The sequence below is a fragment of the Spermophilus citellus genome, assembly GCF_964194105.1.
Source record: "Spermophilus citellus genome assembly, chromosome: 11".
Lineage (NCBI taxonomy): Eukaryota > Metazoa > Chordata > Mammalia > Rodentia > Sciuridae > Spermophilus > Spermophilus citellus.
In genome coordinates this window covers 64,141,856-64,159,929 of record NC_138192.1, presented here as the reverse complement: position 1 = coordinate 64,159,929, position 18,074 = coordinate 64,141,856, and the positions used below count along the sequence as shown (strand labels likewise).

Below are 18,074 nucleotides of genomic sequence, written 5' to 3'. Positions count from 1 at the left end.
GGCTGAGTATTTTTCTCCTTTATTGTCCAGGTTTTAAACATATTATCATAAAAAGCTAAGTAGTATGTGTATTCATAGATTGTGCTGTGTCATATTAAGATAGATGCTTCTTACCACCAAAGCAATAGTTTTAAATAATGACATTTAATTAGGTTTGCAAAGGCAGTGTTTTCTCTATGCCTTATTACTGCTATGTCTAACATTTTTACAGCTAAAGAGCAGTCCCCTCATCCATACTCCTCAAGATGTCCAACAACAAAAGAGAACGGGTCACAGTGGATCCAGTACAGGGATCACTGTTACATGGCTGACCAGGCATTGCACAGTTTTTCAGAAGCCAAGCAATTGTGTTCAGAACTTGGTGAGTTAAACTTCATTGATTTTCTTTGACTCAATAATTTCATTCTTAGAAATTTTTCTTAAGGAAATAATTTGAAATAATGATTTTATTTAGATAATATTTTTAAAGTATCCATCATTTTATAATGGTATTATAAACTACTTGCTCAGTGGGTGGAGACATGGTTAAGTATTTTATGATGTAAGAGCTCAATGCAATTTTGGAATAGTCATTAAAAATTATCAGTGTAAGATATCATGGTAACCAGGAATCTCCTCTTCCGTAACGTATTTTCACATGCAGATAAGAATATATTCTCTAAACAGAATCTTTGGCTTGGTATTACATAAACATTCTACAAATTTTATAACATTAGTATTTATCTTTATGTATGTTATATACAAAATGCAAATGTCTTCTTAAAATGTGACTTCCATCTTTAATGGATTGGTATTCCACAAGAAGAGACCTCAAACTTACAACTTTTTAGTAATATATGGGAAATCAGTTTGGTCTCATTATTGTATTGTATTGTATTATTGTATTTCAAATGACATTTCTGTTATAGGATGGGAAACAACATCTATATTTGGCTGCAAATTAATAGTGGATTGAACTAGTTAAGAGTTTAGTTCTCTTATATGTAGAAGTCCAGAATCAGTCCAGGGCTTGAACAGTGGTTTTGTTCCACCTTCCTTAGGGACCTCAGCTTCCTTCACCCCTCGGTTATGGTTCTTATCTCATACAGACTAAGAGCTAGAGCTCCAGTTAGCATATCATTTCTTAATGTGTATTTTAATGGCAAAAAAAAACTTAATAAAGGAAACCCGAAAAAAATTTAATTATCAATGTAAAAATAAGTACATAGAACATATAAGTAGAAGAAGTAAGTATAAAATTCTAGGTGAACCACACACACACAGTGGTGCACATGTGTAGTCCTAGTGATGTGGAGGCAGAGGCAGGAGGATTACAAGTTTGAGGCCAGTCTCAGCAACTTATCAAAAAGACCCTGCCTCCAAAATAAAATTTTTAAAGGGGTGGGTAATGCACACCTGTAATCCCAATAGCTCAGTAGACGGAGGCAGGAAGATTGCAAGTTCAAAGCCAGCCTCAGCAACTTACTGAGGCTCTAAGCAACTTAGTGAGACCTTATCTTAAATTTAAAATTTTTAAAAAGGGGCTGGGAATGTGGTGTAGTGGTTAAGCACCCCTGGGTTCAATCTCCAGTACAAAACAAAACAACAACAACAACAAAAAAAACAAGCTAAGTAAACTGTTAAGAAAAATTATGACAATAGGATAGTTTTTAATATAACTAGCTATGCTTAAATAAAAGGGGTAAGAAGCAAATTTTTTCAAAAAGTTGACTAAGTAGTAAATAAAAAATTACAGATCATCCATTACTTATTTACTAATTAAGTAAGCTTAGCCTGGCCAGGATAACAAAAACAAAGCGTGTGATGTCCATCATTCTGAATAGGATCACCACACATCCTCAGAGCACCGTGATAGGACTTTTGTCCTCAGGTTTAGACATTTTAGAAAGAGCAGCAATGATTGTCTCCCTCTCAGAATAAATTTAGCCTAAAGTTAATATGTAAAATGACTTTTAGGGCAACCACCTAGAATATTTCAAAGATAGAAATTATTTATCTGTATCCTTGGGTAGCAATTTAGCCAGGCAAATTACATTTAGCTAATTTATTTGCTAACTCTTATGAAGACACCTGGTTAATTAAAAAGTCTCCTAGTTACTTCTTAACTACATAATGGAAACTTTTATGTGGGAACTGTTGTGTGTTACCCATGTATATACATGATGGGAACTATTATAAGCTGAATATATGCTCTGGAAGTCAGAAGCCACTTCCTCCTAAGGGAGAAAATAGAAAAAAAAATTTAATGTAAACAGAGTGTGAGGATTAAGCATTTAAGCTTTTGAAATTGACTGGGTTCAAATCCCACCTCCCACACACTTCCACTAACTTAGTGGAAGTTATACAAGTATTTCGCTTTTCACACCCAAACAGTGAGAATGAAAATAGTACTTACTTCAAAGGTTGGTGTAGTTTGGGCTGTAGGGATGTGTGGAGGGAGATTATGTATGCAAAGGTAGCACAGTGCCCTGCAAATAGTGAACTCTCTCACACTATTCTTATTATTAAAAGATTAAGATGGTCTTTCTAATTCTATAACTAGCTAGCTATGTAAACCTTAACAATTCAATTTCCTTGAGTCTCAGTTTCCTTGTCAGTAAAATAGTGATAATACCTTCCAGCATGGTCTATCAGGTTATATATTAAACAAAGTGACATATAAGGCACCTGCACATTGTAGTGTTTGATAAAGGGATGAAGCCTTTCCTTTGTCCACTCTTACAATATTCCCCATTACAAAAGAAATACTTTAGCTCAAGTGCAGATAGGCTTGTTGCTGTTGAAGACTCTTTGATTTAATTTGGGGCTGAGTTCCAAGAGTAGCTATTACTTATTTCTATTTCTTACCTGATGCTAGTGATAACCAGAATCTCTTTTGTAGGTTTAGGGTACCTATCAAACTTGAAGAATATTCATTTATTCAATTCCATGCTATTTTTAGGAACTTACAAGAAGTGTGATAAAGTACATTTATATGTGATATTAACAGAGGGACAATGTTCCCCAGTATCCCAAACCTATTTGTGTTTAATTCCATTTTAGAAGAAGAAAATTTAAAACTAATATAAATGCTCGTTAAGGAAAGAGTGATAAAAAATCTACAGGGTGACACATATTTCTACCAGTTATTATGACTCCTGTCCAAACACAAAGATTTTTCTTAGGCAGTTCTAAGATTTTAAAATATTGCCAGATAAATATTTTGAAGATATATGAAATTTCTGCATGTAAATTTTCAATGTAGAAATGTTTCTATTATTTTTGGAAATACTTTTAAATTTTGACATAAGTACCGATTTTTAAAACAGTCTCTGTGTAAAGCTTGAATTTTTCAGTGACATTGTTCATCCTAGATATTTTGTTCAGATGGCTGGTTTAGAACAAATGACTTGCCAGTTTTCATAGAGCTAATTAGGTACAATTTGTTTTCTTTCAACAGATCATTCTGCAACTATTGTTACCATAGAGGATGAAAATGAGAATAAATTTGTGAGCACATTGATGAGGGAAAATAAAAACATCACCATGAGAGTCTGGCTTGGATTATCCCAACAGTCTGTTGGTAAGTGACACAATTGTGTGTGCAGTGTGCCGAGAGGGTTCTATCTTGTCCTAAATACCAAGTCAGCCCTGTTAAAGAATTTCAAATGGTGGCTACGTCAGTGTTTCTCATTGATGGATAATCTAGGTCTGCTGGCTGTTGTGGAGGCTTGTAAATTTTGAATGAATATGTAAGTAATTTATTAATAATGATGGAAAACATTAATGAAATAAAATATGAGGTTGAATCAGCTAAAATTGTTCTACAGGCTTATTTCCTAAGATCCCTGAATCAACATCAGGATTTTTTTTTTCTCCTATAGCAATGCTGTGTCCTGTGTCTCCATAAGGAACTCATGATTTACTTCCCTTAGAGTCCTACTGTCTATCACTCCTTGATTTTGCAGCTTATAACTCTGTTATTCAGAAATGGGTCCTCTTGTTATTCCTTTCCCTCATAGAATATTCTACCATGGATTAAAATTGTTTTATCCCCAGCACCACAAAACAAAAAAAAATTAATATTGATTTTTTTCCACATAGGTTACTAAAATTACAGAGAATTAATTTAAAAAGAATTTGTAGAATAATTTTTCAAATAAGAAATAATACAGGGTTAGGGGCTGGGGATGTGGCTCAAGCGGTAGCGTGCTTGCCTGGCATGCGCGGGGCGCTGGGTTCGATCCTCAGCACCACATAAAAAATAAAAAAAAATAAAGATGTTGTGTCCGCCGAGAACTAAAAAATAAATATTAAAAAAAAGAAATGATACAGGGTTAGAGTGAAGTTGGAATTGATGAAAAAGAAGTTAAGCATATAAATTTGGTAAATAGGAAGTATGTTTCACACTTTATGCAAAATTGAATTTTAAATACTTGAAATAAATATGAATTCTAAAATATTAAAAACTTCTCAAAAACTGAATGGAATCAAACTTGGCCTTCTAAATGACTTAATGATACTGTGTTCACAAGCTCACCAGAAGGTGGTGCTACCTCAGCTAAAAACAAACATGGAGTCAAGGGGTGACTCCTGAGCCTTCTAGGGTTCATCCTCCTCCAGCAGTATAACTTTTTTCAGTAAATTTTCTAAAGAAGGGAAGATATGATCCTAAGAAATCTTGCACAGGATAAATGTGCATGTGCCCTGCATACTAATCAAAACATCATGTTCTATAGCAGTATCCAATAGAACTTTCTACAAAGATGAAAATATTCCAGTTCTGCATTAAGATAGTATTCACCAACCACATGGCTATTGAGTTCTTGAAATGTAACATCAAGTGTAATTAAATATCTTATTTAAATTTTTTTCTGTTCATTTTTAATGGATTTCATTTTTAAATAGTGGCTCTCATAGGACAACACCATTCTAAGTAAATGAGTTATTTGAGCCACATGTTTTTAATCCAGTAATTTAGTAGCAGTAATCTAGTTATATTTAATGTCATTCTTCAGATCAATCTTGGAATTGGTTAGACGGATCAGAAGTGACATTTGTCAGATGGGAAAATAAAAGTAAGAGTGGTGATGGAAAATGTAGTATTTTGTTAGCTTCCAATGAAACTTGGAAAAAGGTTGAATGTTCACGTGGCTATGGAAGAGTTGTCTGCAAAGTCCCTCTGGGTAAGTATCTAACTTGTCCTTAAGAAATCATTCAGAGGGGCTGGGATTGTGGCTCAGCGGTAGAGCACTCGCCTAGCATATGTGAGGCCCTGGGTTTGATCCTTAGCACCACATAAAATACATAAAATAAATCATTCAGAAAAGGTCAAAAAATAAATGTATAGTCCAATTATGTGCTAAGTTTTGGTGCTTGGTCCTGAAGTATTTATGAAGTGTATCCAAAAATCTTCATTAAATCTTAGAACTTTTCTCCCTGAAAAATAGATTATAATAAACAGTAAATGCATAAGACATCTAGGGATCCCAAAGGAAGCTATTAAATAATCTAAACTTTATATAATTATTTCCTCAGAAAAATGGAAGCCACCAGAGTATTAGGGAGGTAATTTCTTTGAAAACATTTTTAAGATGTATTTTATTTCTTAGTTTGAATATATAAAGGCTTAAAGGTCTATTTCTGAAGTTGACTTGCTTCCTTTTTCCCCACTCCCATAAAACTCATGATTAATTTTAAAACAATCTAAAACTAAATTTAATACTTACAAATGTTCAAGGTGTCTGAAGGAAATCATAATTTGAAGTTAAGTTTAATCATGAATTAATAGATAAAATAACTATAAAATATTTTAACTTCATTTATGGAGAAAACTAAATTTTTCACATTAACATTTTAAAAGACCTAGCATAAAGCTTTCCATTTTGGTGTATAAATATTAAAGATAAAACTCCAATTGTAGGTACTTGGTATCTTTTTATGCATGCATTCATTTAGCAAATATGTCTCCTCTTTGATGTGACCTGCTCTACATGCTGGGGTGCACCTGGGAACAGACAGATCAGGTACCTCTTCTCACAGGGTTTACAGTCTAGTAGAAGAAGATAAATAAACAAGCAGGTCAGTCTTTGCAAAAGAAGAAAATATCAGATAGTTATAAACTGTGTGACTAGGTGGATGGCTGCTTTAGATTAGGTTACCAGGGAAGAGCTGGAGACACAGAAACCGAAATCTGAAAAGTCAGCCCAGCAGAGATCAGGGGAAGGCACAGCAGGCAGAGGAACCAGGGCAGCAAAGCACCTAAGGCTGAATGAGCCTGCCCAGAGCTTAAGGAAGAGCTTCAAGGTAGCAGGGGCCAGATAGACTTGGAAGCAAGGTATGGGGGCAACTGGAAGATTGGCAGGGTGCATGCATGGGAGGGCAGGGGAAGTTAGAATCCTATAGGGTTAGGGTATTATAAATTAAGAGTTGTGTTTGGCTGTTTTGAGTTGTCCATATGGGGAAGAGATGGCTACATGGAAGTTTCTAGTATGCAGTGGGATATGTGAGAGAGACAGGATGTTGACATAGAGACGGTATTTAAAGCCATGGGTCAGGGCTGGGTATGTGGCTAGTGACAGAATGCTGGCTCTTGGCTGCACAAGGCCCTGGATTCCATTCCTACCACAGGATGGGGACAGGCAGGATTCTAACTCTTACAAAATGAACCCATATGGGCAGCACACAGAAAAGGGGAATGCTAAGGGCTAAATGAGGTCATTCTTGAGGATTAAATCATTTTTAAAGCAAATAATAGTATATTTGGCCCTAGATAAGTCAGACACAACAATTTACAGTTTTTAGCAATTTGCTATCAGGGGAGGATAATGTATGAGAAGTGATTCTCCCAAAAGAGTGGTAGTAAGGAACTGAAATCTATTTCCATGCATATTAGGATGCTTATTAGGATGAAACCAAAAACTATGTGTAACTATTAAAAAAAAAAAAAAGGAAAGAAAGAAAAGTGGTGGTAAAGGGAAGTGGAAATAATAACAGTGCTTTAATTTAATTTCTTTGGAAGAAAATTCTTATAACAACAAAAAGAATTTGAATGAAAAGAAAAACATAAATTTGAAAAGGAAGCGTTAAATGTTTGATAATGAGTTTGAATTTTTTGTTCAAGCTGTGAAACAATCAAATATCTATTGTCTTTAATTTGGACATGGCTTATGTATGTGACCCACACCTTAATGAACAAAATCAATAATAACATAATCATAATATAATAACCACAATAACATAATAACATAATAATCATAATAACAGGTGCATTCTCTCTCCTGATCAAACCTTTCCCTATTCCAGGCCCTGATTACAGAGGAATAGCTGTCACGTTTGCAGTGCTCAGTGTCTTAGTTCTCATCAGTGGTCTGATTTGGTTCCTCTACCGAAGAAACCGTTTCCACTGGGCAGGCTTCTCATCAGTTCGGTATGAACAAGGAGTGAATGAAGATGAGATCATGCTTCCTTCTTTCCATGAGTAAATTCTTCTAAAAGTTTTCTTATTTGCATTACTATGTTAGGAAAAATGAGCCACTTAAATTTTTACCAATGTCAGTGTTTACTATGTTCCATAGTAGACGTCTTAATTTCTTTTTTAGTTGGTTCCCTGAAATTCTGGTGTACACAGTTGTCCACTAAATGCCATACTTTTATCTCTGGTTGATAGAATGGAAAGGACTTAAAGCTGGAACTCGTCCAAATTGTCAATAGGCTAAGTTTAACTAATGTGAATTATCTCTGTAAGAATGTGGCTGGTAACTAGATAATTTAATGGCATTTTTAACATAACTTCTTAGAAAATAAAAATGAAAACTGGCACATTACTAGGTCACATATCTATCCTTTAATTTTTAAGAGCATCTGACATAATGCAAAATTAGTACCTCAAAGTAAAAACCCAACTGCAAATAATGTCAACATTGTTTCAAAATAGTCAGTTGCAGCATTTGGGAAAAATTATTACACAGTGAGACATGCTTACTTTTTATACAGCAAAATGATGCCTGTTGGCAAGATGCTTCTTATACTACTCCAAAGATATTTCATATCAATATCATTTATATGGAAATGTTTCTTCTATTCATAATTACTCATAAAACAATGGCTTTTAAAGAAGATTTAGTACTTAGCATTTTCTAAGTCATGAGAACATTATTGTTAGATTGATTAGGTACCCTGTAGCCATGTGTTTTGTGTTTTCTAATTTAGTACATTTAACTTCCTTATAAAAGGGACTCAGCTAGGGATGAGACTGAATTTTACAATTTATGTTTCACATAGCATGTCAACTTTTGACTAGGAATTTTTTTATTACTCTGTTATCTTTTTACATGAGCTAAACAGAGGAGTCTATGAAGGAAATTATTTAACTTGCATTTGAAAAAACAAGAATTTTATAGTGAAACTCTAAACTTTATGATTATTACTAAAATGCTTAAAAATTTGAATGATTAAGGATACATTATTTGTGGTAATTTTTTCAATTTCCCCACCCAGAATATAGGTGGTATTATTAGCATCCACTACATATGGTGAATGTTTTATTCAGTGTTTAACTTATATTTGTACTTAAGAGTATTTTTGTACAAAACATAGATTTTATTTTAAATTTAGAGTGTTTATACTATCATAAAGTTGTAAATAATTTTCTAAAACAGTTTTAATATAGTTACAATTGTCCTAAAATATTAATTGAAGTATCATTTATATTTTAATTCTCTTGACATGTGATCTATACAATTTTAGTCATTTAGAGTTTCCTCAAATAACTAAAAACTTGATGTGAAAAGTACAGCTGTATACAGTGGTAATGCCATAATAAAGTTGCTTTATCTTTTAAGTAAAAGTATTGATTCTTTTTGAAGAAAAACATCTAGTTTGGGCTTTCCTACGTTAGGAATATAGTTATAATGAGAAATAAAATGTTCAGTTAATCAATGCATTCTTTAACGATTTTATGAGCACTTTTTAAAGAATAAGTCATTCCTACATCTCTGGATGCTTGATTTTAGTTTCCTTTTGAGATTCCTCCATTAGTATGTGTCTCGACTATGAGAATCATCAGGGATCCTTTCTATGCTCCTCTTATTTCCCATTCTTTGCACTCCCTTGAGTGGGTCCTGTCTACCACCTCCCCTCTGAGGCATTTCTTAGCTCATAGTTCAATACATAGTCCAGGTTCATATTTTCAATTATTCACTGGAAGAGCTACGTGAATGTCCTTCTCAACATATCCAGAAAGCCCCTAAGGGTTTCCCTCCCTCATTTCCTCTGTTCCAGATGTCTCTAAAGAACTAAAAGACAACCCATTCCAGTCTGCCTCACCAACCCAACTACTACATAAAATCTGACAAAATTGGTCTTTTAAAATCAGGCACCTAGAAAGTAAGTCAATAGACGTAACAGTGGAAGTACAGGGGAACCCATACCAAAGTGATACTAATAATCACCTTCCCCCTCTCAGCATTTCCCTTTCCTGTTTCTAGGGCAAGATATTTTCATTATCTGGCAATTCTGTGCTGCAAAGGACTACTGTAGTCTTAGAAACCCCCAATTCTGACCACACTGCTGAGATTTTTTTCTGGAGAAAGTCAGAGGTTCATATACTGTAATCTTAGCCTTTTTTAATCCTAAAACCATCTTGGAGAAACAAAGACCTAATTGTTATTAATTAGCTCAACATCTTACTTAAGAAGACAAATTTAGTTCTCACAACATTTTTTTAAACTACATGATCTGAACCATTGTATGTAATTCTCTGTATAATCTAAATTAAAACATTCTATGTCTACATCTCAAAAGATTTAGAAAACACATATTTCTATTTCCCCCCAAGCTACATTAATCACAAGCAGGATTTAAGAAACTTCTTTTCCATTTCTCCAACCATCCTCTTTCAGTTAATATGATGACAGCATATTCTGTCTCCCCAGCTAGAAGCCCAGAAGTCATCCTCAGATCCTCTTTCTCATGTCCCCTAAGCCAGCAGTTTTCTCATTTCACATTGAACTTCTCAAAAAGCAGGTTATCTCCAGTTGCCAACTGTATTATTTTAGATCCTTATCCCCCGACCCTGCCCTGGATTACTTGCACCTGCCTTTTCACTGGTTCCCTCATCAGCCTTTTCCCTTCATCTGATTTTTCCCCACTGAAAATACACAGCTGAAATACACAGAGAAGGACTCGCCCTCCATTTTAGGCTACAGTTACTGTTTTAGTCAGCTTTTGTGTCACTGTGAACAACTTAGAGGAGGGAAAGTCAAACTAGTATGAATTGATTAGCTTAAAACTCTCACAACCCAATCTATCTCTGAACATTCCTGCATTAACAGGAACTTTGAGGTGTGTGTATGGGGGGAGCACCTAATATCCAAACTATAATAGTTATTACGTTTTACTATCTCAGGCCAAAGGAGGGCTCAGCAATGCCAAACCAAAGGACCTTATGTGGGTTGGTGATCAGTCCTCTGAAGAGTCTGGGTGCTTAATTCCCTGGCCAAATAACCTTGCCTTCATCCTGAACTGGGGATTGAAATCAGGGGCTTCCACACGCTAGGCAAATGCTCTATTGCTGACCTACATCCCCAGCCCCTTCCCTGCTTTCTTGGAGGCAAGTTCTTGCTCAAATTTGCAATCCTCCTGCTTCAGCATCCTAAGTAACTGGGATTACAGGAGTATACCACTGCACCTGGTCCAAATAACTTTTTTGTATGATGTTGGACCAAGTTGATGTTGATCCCATCACTAAAGAACTAAGAAGTGAAGTCAGACCAAGATTAGGAAACCATAGGTGATCTTAGCCAGTGGAAATTCAACAGAATGGTGGCGCCACAATCCAAATGGAAACATAAGCCGAAACATGGAAGGGAAGTTAGGAAATGGGGAACGTTAGATTTTGAGAAGATGGTGGAAATGAAAGTGTAAAGTATTTTAGGAAGTAGAGATGGGCCATAGTCAGAGGCAGAAGAAAGATTAAAGTTTTTTCAGGGTTTTTTTGTTTTGTTTTTGTTCGTTTGTTTCCTGAAAGAGGTGGGAAAAGAGATTCAAAGGTTAAGAAGCTGAGAAAGAAAAAAGAAAAAACAGTGAATCCTCATTAATAAAGTTTTGTTTCTGTGTATGTATGAGTTTGTCAGGATGAACCCAACTATTATGTATAACCATAAAGCTCTAATAAAAAATAAATACATATGTAAATAAATATATTTTGTGGCCTGAGGTGGGAGTGGAGAAGAGAACTTTTTCAATTGCATGATTTCATAGAACTGTTCATTTTACTAGTTAGCAGGGCAAGAGTCCAACTGGAATCAAGATGTGCCAATATTTAAATGCACAAGTAACTTTGGAATGATTTGTTTTCAAGTTTGGGCTTAGTAATGTAGACCCATTATTGACATCTTTAATGGAAATAAAAAGTTATGCAAGACTTTGAAACTTTGGCAGACTGAACCTAGAATCATGGGAGAATCCAGCAAAAGACTTGGGCTGTGGCTCAATTTTTTGTATTTGCTATGTATCCATGGGTAAGTTTTATCCCTGTTTTGATCTCAATTTTCTTATCAGTAAATGAGGATGGCATGCACTACATCTAACATTCTATGGCTCTCCTTATGGATCCTTTTGATCAAATTTAATTGATATAATCACTCCATTTCAGACTGGACTATCAGAAGCATAAAAGTGGCTAGAAAGGATTTGAAAAGGGCTAGACTTTATTTTCTTAATACACTTTAGTTTTGGGGTGTGCAAAAAGTATTGCCATATACTTCCTTACACATACACTCAGTTTCCCTATTATTAACATCTTCCATTAGGGTGGTACATTTGTTAAAATCAATAAGCTAATATTGATACATTATTTTTAACTGAAGCGCACAGTTTACATTGGTGTGGGAAAAGGATCAGACCCTAGGAAACACATTCAGGATCCCAGTAGGTAGAAGAAGACACTTTTATCAGCCTCCAGCTCCAGCCCCACTTTGCCCTCAGACAGTTCCATTTAGACCCCTGAACCATTTCCATAGACCCCCCCTTTTTTAATAGGCAAATCAGACAAGAAAGGCACATTACCAACAGGTTACATAAGTGGGCGCATGCTCACAAGCAAATGTTTATGACCGTGAGTACATATGCTGAATCAGGATGTTCATGACCTTAGCTATATACTAAAAACATAGCCTGCTGGGAGCTTTGGTAAGGGAGCCTAACTATAGCTACCTTGGACCTGTTTTACAATTGGGTTAATCTTTGTTTTGTAAATTCTATGGATTTTGAGAAATATATAATGATATGATCTACATTATAGCATCACAAAGAATTAGTTTCATTTTCTAAAAATCCTTTGTGTTCCACCTATTCATTCTTTTTTTTTTTTTTTCCTCAGCCCTGTCAAGCCCTGGAAACCAACTTTTTTCTTTTCTTTTTCTTTTCGTGTGTGTGTGTGTGTGTGTGTGTGTGTGTGTGTGTGTGGTGCTGGGGATTAAACCCATGGCCTTGTGCATGTAAGGCAAGCATTCTACCAACTGAACTATATCCCCAGCCCCCCTGGAAACCATTTTTTATTTTTGCTATGTCCATAATTTGCCTTTTCTAAAATGCCATAAAATTGGAATCATAGCCTGCTTAGATTGGTTTCTCCATGTCTTAGCTAGATCGCTCATTTATTTTTGGCACAGAATATTTCATTGTATGTATTGCAGTTTGTTTATCCATTCACCTCTTGAAAGACATCTTGATTGCTTCCAGGTTTTGGCAATCACAACCAAAGCTGATAACAAGAATTTGTGTGCAGATTTTTTCATGTATATAAGTTTGGAACTCATTTGGGTAAATACCATGGATTTGTGATTGCTGGATTGTATAGTAAGAGCATTTAGTTTTGTAAGAAGTTGCCAGACTGTCTTCCACAGTGGCTATACCATTTTGAAATCCCACCAACAATGAATAAGAGTTCCTATTGCTCCACATTTTCACCAGGATTTATTGTTAACATTCTAGATTTGGGCCATTCTAACAGATGTGCAGTAGTATTTAATTTCTGTTTTAATATGCAACTCTCTAATGTCTTTTGATGTTGAGCATCTTTTCCTACTCTTATTTGCCACCTATGTATCTTCTTTGATGTCTTCTTCAGTCTGCCCATTATTTAATTGGGTTGTTTGCTTTCATATTGTTTAGGTTAGGCTTGATTTTATAGAACTCTTTTCCCAGTACATGAGGCTGAATCAAGCAGCATGATTGGCCCTGGTTTGTGTTGTTTGGCTCCAGAGACTCTCATGGGTCAAGCTATAGCTATATAATCGATACCCACATTACAGAATCAGTTTATAGCATAATTTAAAGCCTCTTGATCCAAGAGTCAGTGACAGAAAAGGTTTTTAACTTCACCAGTAATGAGACATAATGATGCCATGTGTCTCCTGAGTGGTATCACTTCTGTGGTACCCTTGCCTATCAGAAGGAGCATCAGACAAATCAAAACCCAAGATTATTCTACACAAGACTGCCAGTACTTTTACAAATGGTTTTGATCAGGAAAGAATCAGAATGACAGAAGACTGTCTGAGATTAAAAGAACTAAGGAGATGTGACATCTCAATGTAATGTATGATCCTGGATTGGATCCTAGAATAGGAAAAGAGCTCTAAAGAGAAGGACATTGGCAAACTGTGATAAATTCTGTGAATAGTTTAGCGAATAGTAGTATATCAGTGGTAATTTCCTGGTTTTGATCTTTCTACTAGAGTTACATAAGACGTTAATATTTCGAGAAGCTGCCGGAAGGGTTACAGAAATGCTTTGTGCTATTTTTGCAACATTTTCGAAAGTATGAGATTACTTCAACCCCCCCAAAAAAGTTTATTTGTTTTTATTTATTCCCCCCCCCCCCCCATTGAAGAGGGAAGTTCCATAAGGCTTCTTTCCAGCCCCTTTTGCGCAATCTGGAGAGCCCGGGTCAGCGCTAGGTGGGACCCTCCGTAGCGCACTCCCTCGGCCTGGGCGGTGGGAGGGGTCGGGACTGCAGCTCCACTTCCGAGAAGCACTGCCCCCGCCCCGCTCCGGCCCGCTGTCGCCTGCCGCCCGCCCTCTGGCTCTTGCAGCCGTCATGCCCCGGGCCGTGCTACCCAAGCTGCTACTGCCACTGCTGGGCCTTGTCGCTGCCACGGTCGCGGGTAAGCTGCCCCTTGCCGTGCCCCGGCCCCGGCCCAAGAGCCAGAACAGCGCGCCAGCAGAGACTGTCCACTGCCACCCGCACCGGGGCGGCCCAGAGGGGGTGCACCTGGGCGGGACATCTCGCCCTTTTCTGCACGCACACCCCAGGCTCCCCCTTGGACCCTGCTATCTGTTCATCCCCCTATTCGCCTCTCGGGGTTCCGTGGGTCTCCAGAGAGCGCCCTGAAGGGAGGTGGCGGAGAACGTAGGGGCTCCTTCCCCAGTGCCTACAACTTCAGTTCAGACCCCACTCCGCGGGGAGGGCCTCCGGAGGGACCCCGCCCCACACCCCTCAACCAGGCTGATTGGCGGGAGAGCGGAGGGACTCAGATCTAGTCCCTCGACCTGAGTAGTTTCAGGCACATTTGGGTCATTGAGAAGCGAGAATGTCGGCAGCTGAGATTTTCCCCAGCTAGTGCGCAGCGTGGGTAGGGGGTGCTGGGAGGAAGTAAGCCCTCTTTAGCAGGCGCCAGTTGTTTGTCCAATTGGTTGGTGCTCAAGTTTTTGAAACAGGAAAAGGGTTCAGCCAAATAACCCCTGGATGGAAGAGGGACATGAACATGCGAAAGTTGGATTCCACTAAGTCGTGATTTAAAAAAAAAAAATCATCAACAACAAAAAACTTTGCGGCAGACACAGGTACTTAACCTAGAATTCTAACTACTCCAGGCTGAAGCAGGAGGATCCAAAAGCCGAGGCCCGCCTCCGCAAGTTAGCAAGACCTGCTTGGTCTCAAAATAAAAAGGGATTGGGATGTAACTTAATGGTAAAGAGCTTGCCTAGCATGCGTGAGTCCCTGGGTTTGATCCCCAGTACCGCACACAAAATAAATAATAAAATATTTGATCTGCTGTTGTGCAAGTGACATGTGAAAAATTACACAATTAGTCATTTCCAAAATGAGTCCTGAAGAAAATAGAGAATTCCGTTGAATATGTGTCTTAAACAAATTTTCTACACAGGGATGTTAAAAATATGTTGATGGGGAACCTCTGGGGAAGACTTTCATCCAAAAACACTATTGATTTAACAGTTCCAGGAATTACACAGCAAAATAAACAAGAACTAAATGCTTGCATTGGCTTGAACAAAAGGATTATGCAAGAGATCCCCCCCACACCAATTTCACTGCCTTTTTAATAACTTCCTATGAAGTCTGCTGACAGGCAGGAATATTTTAAAGGCCCTCAGAGATGGAAGTGACAGCAGAGTAAGCAGCTAGAACTTGCTTACAAATTCAAAGCTCCTCTCCTGAACGTTTTTGTGGACCAGCATTTATGACCAGTTATGCCATCTGCTACCAATTGGAGGAGCAGAGCAAGATGTACCAGTTTTCACAGTTCAACCCATACATCTTGTGTCTAAGTCAGGCTGGACTGGAGATTCTGTGAAGGCTGACCTGTTTCTGAATTCTCCTTATGCACATCCTCCTGAGCCAGTCACATCTGAACTCCCATTGAATCACCCTCTGCAGTGTTATACATTTGTACTTCAGTCAAAAAAAAAATATATCTATCTATCTATATATATATATATATATATATATATATATATATATATATATATCTCGACAGATTTTGAAAGAGAATCAGTTTCCAGATTTTGGTATCTTTCCTTTTCAGAGAAGCTGTTTTGACCAGCAATAGAAAACAAACTTTTCTTTGGCAAGTTATAGTCTTTTCCTTTTATAAGTCTAGTGTGGATAAATAGAGTTTTCGAGAGCTTTAGAAGAAAGAAGTGCATGTTGAATAATTTCATGCTATTAATCAGCTTCTCTCAGGCGGTTTTAAAGATTAATCTAGAAAAAGTATGAGCTTTGCCCTTGTTACCCAACTTAACTGCACTTGAGTAACACGGAAATAATACCTATTTCATAGGGCTGTTATGAGCACTAGTGAGAACTCTGTGGATGGTGCTTATTAACATGGTAAAACTTGATTTCCTTCCCTTTGCTAATTTCATCCAAATGGCAGGGTAATTATTGCAACTGGAAAACATCATGTGAGTTCTACTCTATGTTGGATGTTTATGGTTTCTGAGCACATTCACATTCTTTATAATGTTGTAAGGCTGAATAACTGGGATGCTTTTCATCACAGTATCTCACAAATCTATCCAGACAAGATCAGGAATTATATTTGGCTTAGAATGGTTTAGAACTAAGTATCCAAAGAACTTGTCAAAGTTATCACAGAGTTAGCTGAATGACAACATCTTAACAGAAAATCTCTTATAATATTAAAGTTTAAATGTAATGTTGAAATAGAAATCATTGTTATTCTTTTCGGTTATTTATTTAGTGAAGGAATCTTACTGTTGTTCTTAGTTATTATCTTAAAAGTCACAATGAGATGTAGCTCAGTGGTAGAGCACTTGCCTAGCACGTGTGAGAGCCTATGTTTGCTCCCTAGCACTCAAAACAAAAACAAAAATACAGTGGACCAGACATTCAGTTTCTAAGTAAAGTTATGATAGGTCTTTTAAAAGCTCTGTAATGGATTTTTCATATAGTATATGATCAGCATATGTCTTTTGGGTCAGTGATTCCCATGAATGGCATGGGACAAGTGAATATAAATTTTTGTTTTGGTATTTTTGTTTTTGTTTTTGTGCTAAGGATGAAACCCAGGGCCTCAAATAAGCAAGCAAGTGTTGTACCTCTAACTACATCCCAAGCTTTGTGTCAGAATCTAGATTTCTCATTTTGAATTGCCATGACTTTAAAACTAGATGAGTTGGCTTTCCTTCTCTCCCTAATGTCATCTCTTACATTACAACACTTCCTGATATTCACCCTGTTTAGCCACACTGACCTTCTGGGAACACTGACACCTTGTCCTTGGCATGGCTGCCCTTTCTTCACCATTCAGATCTCTGTTCATGTCACCTCCTAAGCCCTTCCATAAACACCATATTTTTCTGTTCCATCTCCATGTTGTAACTAAAGCACTTTCAAATGCATTTTGTTTATTCATCTGTCCTCTTGCCTGTTACTTGTCTTACTAGAATGAAGATCCAGAACAGCGGGGATTTAGTGTCCTGTGGATTTCTGTTTTGATTTGTGTCTTCGTGCTTTATTCTAACTTATAATAAAATAGTGAAAAATTGTGGTGAATGGTTTAAAAGTAGAGGATAACTGGATTATACTTTCTTTCAAATTATGTTACTTCTGCAATGAACTCATCTCATAATTGAATTAAAAGCACTAAATCCTCTTAAATCTATCAATGCCACATTTTCTGACACTTCTAGGTAGCAAAGTTGTTTCAGGGGAGCTTCTCCCAGATTAAACATTAGAATATTTTTGTAAGTTTTGAAATGTTAATATTTTTCTTCCAATAAAAATGTGAATTTAAGGGCTCAAGAGGTAGCGCGCTTGCCTGGGCATGCACGGGGCGCTGGGTTCAATCCTCAACACCACATAAAAATAAAGATATTGTGTCCACCTAAAACTAAAATAAAAAAATAAATATTAAAAAATGTGAATTTAATTTAAGTATTATTTTAAGATTTCTTTCATTGTTGAGAGCTTTTAAGAATTTACTTATACGCTGAAAATCACGTGTTGAAATAGTTATCTTTCACAGTTTTTTATTGTACATGTAAAGTATTTTATTGATTTGGTGGGTGGGTTATTTTAGATTTTGAGAGCAAACCTTGAGACTGAATCTGTGAGAGCAGACCAGTAATGCCCAGTGAGAAATGTACAGATGAACACTGGCCACCTCTTCTATGAAAGAGTATCATGGCAGCTCTTCTGCCAAGTGAGGGGAGAAGATGGAGGTGGGAATCTTGGAAGCTAGGCTGGGAAGGAAGATGCTGAAAAGGGAAGGGGTGTCAGAATAGCTCAACTCCCTTGGGATTCACGCAGACCTTGCAGCTGA

The 18,074-nt window shown here is 36.8% G+C and overlaps 1 protein-coding gene and 1 long non-coding RNA gene across 4 annotated transcripts in view; one reads left to right on the top strand and one right to left on the bottom strand.

The window, feature by feature from the left end:
• The window catches only part of LOC308630811, a 65,697-nt gene extending 50,378 nt beyond the window's left edge, over window positions 1–15,319 (bottom strand). Inside the window, exon 1 of the long non-coding RNA XR_014018035.1 lies at window positions 14,839–15,319. This is a non-coding gene — a long non-coding RNA (uncharacterized lncRNA). The remainder of the gene's footprint in view (window positions 1–14,838) is intronic.
• LOC308630809 (CD302 antigen) overlaps window positions 1–18,074 on the top strand; it is a 134,239-nt gene that overhangs the window by 90,303 nt on the left and 25,862 nt on the right. For 2 of the 3 annotated variants that reach the window (XM_081261496.1, XM_081261495.1), the window contains exon 1: window positions 13,944–14,150. In XM_081261496.1, coding sequence (XP_081117622.1) covers window positions 14,084–14,150 — 67 coding nt within the window. In that variant the 5' untranslated portion in view covers window positions 13,944–14,083. Of the gene's footprint in view, window positions 1–211; window positions 362–3,439; window positions 3,563–4,997; window positions 5,166–13,943; window positions 14,151–18,074 lie in introns of those variants that run through there. The other variant, XM_081261497.1, reaches the window with a different exon arrangement.